Source organism: Lampris incognitus, chromosome 13 (genome assembly GCF_029633865.1).
Source record: "Lampris incognitus isolate fLamInc1 chromosome 13, fLamInc1.hap2, whole genome shotgun sequence".
NCBI classification, from domain to species: domain Eukaryota; kingdom Metazoa; phylum Chordata; class Actinopteri; order Lampriformes; family Lampridae; genus Lampris; species Lampris incognitus.
In genome coordinates, this window is record NC_079223.1 from 39,841,347 (window position 1) to 39,849,347 (window position 8,001).

The window sequence follows — 8,001 nt, forward strand, 5'->3', positions numbered from 1 at the left end:
TAAATTGGACTATTTAATGTGATTATCAGTCTTGAACGTCTTTGACTTATTAAGGTGTTGAAACCAATTAAGGGTTACATGCTGCTCATGCTTCCTAATGTGAAACGGTGAATACTGCTTAAAGATCCATGAAATAAGACCCGGGCAGAATCTATTGTTCAGTAGTTGACTGGCTACACCGCCTGATGGTGTTATGAGCGCTACCAGGTAATGATATTAATTACAGCAGCGTGCCTTGCCAGAAAAAAAAGTGGATCAACTCCAAGATTTTGTTTAGCTTGACACACGGCCAACAATTGCATACGGTGGATAATGCAGTCTTTCTTAAACCCTGTTGATTCTGTACAAATATGTTGTGAAGAGTGTGTGCACGCCCTACATGAACAGTTGCAGTCCACACTGCTACTTTAACTTAAATCACTTGTGCAGATCAGCCATGTGTGATATAAGGTGGTCAAAATCCATTCAGCCCCCTGTTGAATCTTGACTAATTTCTCTCAAAACGTTAATGAGCCCGAAGCATACATGAAGTTAAGCTGCTGTGTCACTGGGACAGGCCGGTATCTCTCGGCCATGGAAGACCACAGTCCTCTGCTGGCGACGATTGGAGAGGTCTGTGAGCGCTGATAGTGCCTAGTCACATCTCGGCTCCAAAATTCCCCACGTCTGGCCTCAGGAGAGGTGCCACGGATCGACTTAACCAATACACCGCTTGTGGCCGTGCGGCTTTGCGTTCAGCAGCCATTTCCACAGTCTTTAGAAAGTGATTATTTTTGAAGGGGGTCAAGAAATCCCACTGTGATCCGCCTCGTAGTGACGACACTTGCGGCCCAAAGTGCTCCCGCTTTTGGGCCGCAAGTATCGTCTCTGCATCTTCCTGATTTTGCACCAACTGCCCGAATGCTGTGCTTCTTCAGAGATAAGGGCAGCCTCCTGCGAAAGGTGACTCAGCAATCTGAAGCGCCCAGCGTCGTCTCCTGAGATAAGAGCCCTCTGTGGGGCCTGAGGAGAGTGGGATACTGGGAAAAAACATGCCGCGGTGTGGCGGAGGGTGATTACCCACAGTACACCCTGGGCATGTTAATTATACCCACCTTTCAACATGATCTCTATATAGAAATATACAGGGATGTAAAGTCTGTGTTTACATCTCGTACCAAAATGTGCTGCGCCCCCTCAACTAGCTCCTGCTGCACCACTCGGCTGCAAACACCGTACTCGCAGCCAGCAAAGACCCACTCCACCAGAATTTCAAATAGGATGATAATGACAGAACATGTCTGAAAATGACAGCCAATTTATTTTAGTAAAACCAGAGGTATAGCTCATTATATATTTAGTATTTCCATCAATATTAATCTACAATTTATACCTCTTTTGAATGGTTTGAGACCATGTCTGGGTGCTCACTAGTGTATGGCGTTAGCTAGTTAAGACTGTGCACTTGATTGACTCTTAAAATTGGCGGTAGAAAAGTGGAAGGGGGGATATTAAACTTAAAAAGGCTCTGGTACACACACACACACACACACACGCACACGCACACGCTGCTGCTGCTGCTGCTGCTGCTATGTGTCGCACATGAGTGCACCAGTTCTTGTGTGTCGTATTCGTACCAGCAGCATGAGGGATGAGATAGCCGGGAGGTGGGCCGAGGTGCCATAAAGCAATCCTCCCCCAGCCAGATGAAGCACTGGAGATCGAAGGGGAGTCAGGTTGTGTGTAAGGCGACGGCTCGATATGGTTTATCTGCTACTGATGCGTGTGCATTTTGGTTTCAAGTCAGTGTCAGGTGGTTTGTAATGCATACTACAGGCCTATGTACAAACAGCAATACGAGGGAATTCAGATTTCATTGGGTGTAATTTTCGACTGTTTGTATACACTTTTCCTGATAAGGGATGAGGGACCACTCCCTGCAGGAGCTTACTGGTGTAGACCACCGTCATAGATTCAGGACACGGACGGTACACTTGTATTCCCAATCAGGGAGTTATGAAAACAGAAAAATAAAGTGGACAAGCAGGATTCAGAGACATCTACGGTACTAGAGACCTGCTTATGTGTCGGGGGGGGGGTACAATCCACCCCAAAAAGGTTTTTTTTAAGCCTGAAATTTCCAAACCTTTGTTGAGCATTCTACTAAATTACAAGCGTTAGTAGACTATAACATATATAGTGTAATTTATCCACATGTTTTTATTGTCACGGTAATAACATCTTGAAGTTAATTGAAATTCATTTATTCATCATGTCAGTTTGGTAGTGACATTAGTATTTAAAAAATTTTTTTTACAGTGAATTTGACAAAAGTACAAAAAAAAAAACAAACCCCAATACAAATACAATACACACTGAAACACTTCAGCATCCCAGTAATCCTCTTTGACACACACACACACACACACACAGAACAAGACCAACAGATTAAAGTAAAGTGTCCTGGCAGGCACAGAAAGCTTTCATAAGGTATCCCGTGCTCAGAATCATAATACAAAAGTCACATTTTGGAGGGGCAAATGACCCCCCCCACCCCCATTTTTTTTAAATTTGCTGCCTGGAGCCCCGTAAAAATGGAGTGAAAAATTAAAAGTACACACCAAAAAAAAAAAAAAAATTCTCATTATTTGGGAAAGAAAACAGTCGCGTTAATTTCATGGACTGTTTTCAGTGTGCCAATACAGGTGACAGAGGTGGTGGTGGTGGTTGTTGTTGGGGGGTGGGTGGGGTGCTGCCCATGTGCAAGTGAGGAGCCCCCCCCCCCCATCAGTCACCCGGTGAGAAATAAATAAATAAATAAATAAGCAATGAATGGTCCGGTCTCCCGCGCCCGGCGCCTCATCCCATCTCATGCATGGCTGCCAGTGATGGTCTACTGGGTGTCAGCTTTTATTGGCACGACACGAAGCAAGTGCCAGGGACTTGGTGCATCATCGGCTGACTCCCCGGGCAGAGACGGGCCTCCGGATAAAAAGCGAGCAAAAAATGCCCGGGGCGACCAGAGAAGAGGCATAATAAGACATGTTAGGCTGGAACGAGGAAGTGCAGTGGAGAGGGGAGGGACCGAGGGCGCAGCTCCATGGGGCCGCCGCGGCGCTTCGCACTTCAGCACATGGAGCTGGGGAGAGTTGGAAGAACTTCATTTTGCAAACTCAAGGAATAGCAGGTAAAAAAAAAAAAAAAAAAAAACCGAAACCCCATAGCAATACTAACGATAGCCGCTTTCCGCCGTGCTTCTCATTCATAACCCGCTGTGTACTTTCGCGTTCCCCGCGTTAAGCTCCGGGAAATGTCGCGTTTTGTGTCGACGCGAGCGGGGCGATCATCTGCGCCTGACTGGAAAACGCCGTCCTTAGTTTCGGCGCAGGTGCGTCGGATCCTGCCGCGCTCTGAGCAGCCCGCGCTCACATAACGGTCTCACACGCGCTGCGTAGACTTAGATAGCATATATATATATATTTATTTACAATTCCAGCACGAAGACCAACTTGTTTAGTTTCAGTTTTATTGAATAGTCACCATTTAAGGGGGGGGTGGAAATAGAGGCGCGATCCCAATTTTCCATGCGTCTTCACTGGAAAGCTGATGGATATTTATTCATCGGTCAGTGAAGTTTTGTTTTGGTGTTTTTTTAAGAAGAAAAAGCTAGTTAATTACCAAACCACATCAAACCATACGCGAGTTCTTCAGGCTGGTACTATATTTCGCCGTTTCCCCCCTCTAGTCCGCCTCTACACAGGCGGTGCACCTGTTGCAGCGCATGTGCACAGTCGAAGCGCTACTTTTCACGCTTCTGCTAAAAGTTCCTCTACAAAGTTTTCTAAAGTGTCAAACTTCGCAGCAAGCTTTGCGACTGAGCCTGTGCACACTTTGCCTTTTAGATCCACAATGTGATGCAGTTAAAAAGACAAAAACAGATCGTGAACGAGTTGTGACGCTGACTTGAGTAGGAAATAACGACGCAGACTACTAACTAATGTTTTTAGTATTATTATCATTATTATTATTATTATTATCATTATTGTTATTACTATTATTAATATTATTATTATGATATCATTTAAATGTATATTTACTGTGTTTATCGTATCTGTGTTCATGTCTTCACGCGGCAGTCTCGGTCACGCTACTTGCCCAGCTCGTGCGTGGATATAAAGAAAGAAAGAAAGAAAGAAAGAAAGAAAGAAAGAAAAACATGTTCGATTCGTGCCAACATCCAGATACTAAACTTTATGTGAGGAAATAATGTGATACAACCTGGGCTTTTAAGTTAAGTCTTTAGTAACAAGGCGTATCAGATTCCCCTTTTTTCTTGGAGGGGTGGGGGTGGGGGGCTGAAAAGACCACAATTTGCGTGTTCATATTCATATTCATGGTGGAATTTTTTTTTCTGGTGCGATGTAATCCAAAGATGTGTCGCTATTATTCAAATCAAATCTTCAGGTGGTGTTTGAGCAGATACCGATGCAGATTTTGCACTTCCTATAAAAAAGAAGAAGAAGAAAAAACGCCTAAAAGTCTTCGCACAAAAATTCAGAATACTTCAGTCCTGGTCATACCTGACACACACGCAAGTAAACTTAGCTAGGCCACTTTGCCAAAAACAAAAAAAAGAACAAAAAAAAAACAAGCCTGAAAAACGCGTTGCACGTGGAAGAAAGATCCATTTCTAACTTTCAGCAGAACGTGCTGCACGTCCACGTCCGTGGACACATCACCTGTCTCTGTTGCCAGTGGAGACAGCGGGAAGACAGACAGTTATTAAAATGATCGTACTGTCTGAATACCAGAGTAGTGAAGTGTATCAGATGCAAATGAAGGAAACTTCTTTCCAACGCACCTTTCCTCCCGCCCTAACCCCCACCTTATAACACATCCGCTCATCGACCCACTAATACCCACACATGTCATGAATTACTGATGAGAATCTCAATACGCATATTTATCTGAGTTGAACAAAGGTGGCCACGCATCGCATTACTACATGGTAATGTGGGACAATGTCTTTCCCTCGTGGTTGATAAGGGAGAACTGGACGGGTTTATTATTTCTTATAAACTGATGGGCTGTGACGGCTAATGACTGACTCATTTATCCGCTGCACTGGTTGAAAGCTAACTTTCTGATGGCTGAAATGCAAATCTAACTATCATGCAGAAGTTGAAGTATATATAATATAATTCATATTAAATTGCTTTTTCTTTCTATATTGTGGGTAGTTTGGCTGTATGCTCGGTTTATCCGTAATGGCATGGCTCAGCTCACGTTACTGCATCGACACGTTCTGTGTACTTTAAATGGTATAAATGTAGATTTGTATAAAAACAAACACAAACATATAAGTTAAAAATACATTCCCTATCTGATGTAATAATATTTTTAATGTTGTCTTCAACTGCCTTGAATTACTTTTTTTTTCTATAAAGTATTGTTTTAGTGCCTGGACTTCTTCAGCCATTCCCATACAGACAACAGATACGGGCATACACATGACATATGTATGGATTTGTTTGTTTGTTTTTGTTTTGCGCAAACAAAACGTTTTTACTGCTATTGAACGCCAGAGACATCCCTAATTTGCATTAATCAAAAAGTCATAACTTACTTACTGGTGTGTGTGTGTGTGTGTGTGTGTGTGTGTGTGTGTGTGTGTGTGTGTGTGTGTGTGTGTGTGTGTGAGCGTGAGTCCCACTGATCGTTCTGTGAATTAAGGCGTTCTTTTTTGAAAACCACCGTTTCAGCTCAACCCCAGCGGTGGCGATGACCTGCGTATCTGTGCGTAGACGCACACCAGCCTCTGGGATCCAAAGCTTGCTGGTGTGGTCCGCAGTATCGGTTAACGGTTTCTCTGTTTCTCATCTCCGCCCTGCTCCCTGGTGTTGGTTTGCGCCCCCCCCCCCCCGACGCCCTCGTTCACCAACAGCGCGCGCGCGCGCGCGCGCGCGAATACACACGAGGGACTGACGATTTTGTCAACCCACAAGCCTCTTCCTGTCTCTTCCTCACTTGACGTGCTCAAACCAGAACTTTTCCAGTCCGTAAGCGTAAAAGTCTCATGCGCCGCTGATCCCAATGCGCAGGGTAACCCCAGAGAGAAAAACACCTGACCCCAGCAAGTGCGCTCCACCAATGAATCCTGCTGATTAGAGCCTGAAAATGCGTCGCCTCCCATTGCTGACAACGTTCAAATGTTGCTTTTGACGTAAACCTCGTGAAAATACTGACAGCAGCGATTGTTATTTCTGAGAAATCTTTCGTCCTGCTGCTTCTACCGTTGCCATTTGTAGCGCGCAACGCAAACCTTGTAGCATTTCGGTGTGGGGAATTACGGACGCAGTCTTCCTTTAAGTTCAGCTTCCACCTAAATACCCTGAAACAGTCTGCTTTCCAAATCTTGCAATTCAAAATATAGAGGACAAACAGTGGCGCTTTGAATTTCAGCAAACAACTTCCTGAATATCCTCGGCGCGTTTTAGTTTCCACATGCCTACACAAGTGTTGTGGGTGAATGCAGGAATCCATTTTTTTTCTTTTTTTCATTTTTGCAGAAGCCCCCCGCCAACACATCCGTGTTTCCCCTCTCACCGTCTGCCCAGAAAAAAAAAGAAGAGCGCATGAGAATAACACCCCCTCCTGACACCCAAACTCCAGATGCTAAACAACTGTGCTACTCAGTGACTTGGTTTACCGCATAGCACGCAACACCCTGTGCGCTCAACAAATTATCCGCATCAATGACCTTTGCCCCCAACCCCGACCCCCCCCCCCCGCGCCCACCCGCTTACGCTTGCATCTTCACTGTCTGTGCCTGTCAGGCTCCTGACTTTTCTTGCTTACGGAAGAATATTGTGTGCGTTGCGACAGAACGGCCCAGTCGCTTCCCACTATTTGTTCCAAATGTGTGGAGCCATCTGTCAGTAAAACAGGAAGGCCCAGGTTCCCCTTCTCCCTTGGGCTCGTTTCGCTATTTTCAGGAGCTCCACTTCTCCCCTTGTGACTAGCTGGACTGGGCAGCGGCCCCACCAAGGGTTTCTTGAAGTGCTGGAGCCAGGGCTGAAGCTGTTGAGCCCATCTGCTGCAGGCTTGAGGGCCATCCATTATTAATGGGGCCACGTGCACGAGTGACTCCTCAGATATTCAGCCCCGGCCAGGGGATGTCTTCTGTACTCAATTGCCTCCTCTTACTGAAAAAAAACCCAAAACAAACAAACAAACTAACTTACCTGCCCTATGGCCTGCTCTTTTCTCGCTCTCTCTCCCTCCCTCCCTCCCTCTCTCTCTTCTCTTTTCTGCCTCTCTGGTTCTCTCTCTACTTTCCTGCTGCACTTGGTCTTCCTCACTTTTGTGTCCTCCCATTGAGATCTAACTCTGTATCTCTACAACCAAATCTCTCTCTCTCTCTCTCTCTCTCTCTCTCTCTCTCTCTCTCTCTCTCTCTCTCTCTCTCTCTCTCTCTCTCTCTCTCTCTCTCTCTCTCTCTCTCTCTCTCTCTCTCTCTCTCTCTCTCTCTCTCTCTCTCTCTCAGCTCCCTCCCTCTCTTTCTCGCACTCTTTGTTTCTGACTTTGGCTCGCACACGTCTGTGCTCAGGCCGCAGGCTCAGCGATGCATGCTCAGTAAATTAGAGAGAACACGAGCGCCGATCAGCTGGGCACGGCAAACACCCGCATCCTCGGTGACCTGAGGCCAGTTAATTTTCTGCTTAATTTTGCGGCAGTCAGTTTGCATTTTTGGATGATTACGTGGCAGGAAATTAACAATAAATAACAAATGTGGTCTGAAAGCCCATTCCCAGCAACCCCCACAACCAGCAGGCCCGTCAGACAGAGCCAAGCCACTCTCCCAAGACCAGTTTCTCTGTCAGACTCATAATGAAAATGTCTGTAATTCTTTGTAATGTAATGTGGGGGCCAGCGGTGTGACTGCAGCTGTGACAAGACTGAGCTTGCCGGGGTGACGGAGTCACACAGAGAGACTGCACCTCTAGTGTACTCCGGCTTTTT

General features: G+C 45.7%; 1 protein-coding gene across 4 annotated transcripts in view; it reads left to right on the plus strand.

Annotated features, from left to right (window-relative positions):
- Positions 1 to 2,817: 2,817 nt before the first annotated feature.
- ikzf1 (IKAROS family zinc finger 1 (Ikaros)) overlaps positions 2,818 to 8,001 on the plus strand; it is a 17,478-nt gene continuing 12,294 nt past the window's right edge. For 3 of the 4 annotated variants that reach the window (XM_056291336.1, XM_056291337.1, XM_056291338.1), the window contains exon 1: positions 2,818 to 3,166. In XM_056291336.1, coding sequence (XP_056147311.1) covers positions 3,022 to 3,166 — 145 coding nt within the window. In that variant the 5' untranslated portion in view covers positions 2,818 to 3,021. The remainder of the gene's footprint in view (positions 3,167 to 8,001) is intronic. The other variant, XM_056291335.1, reaches the window with a different exon arrangement.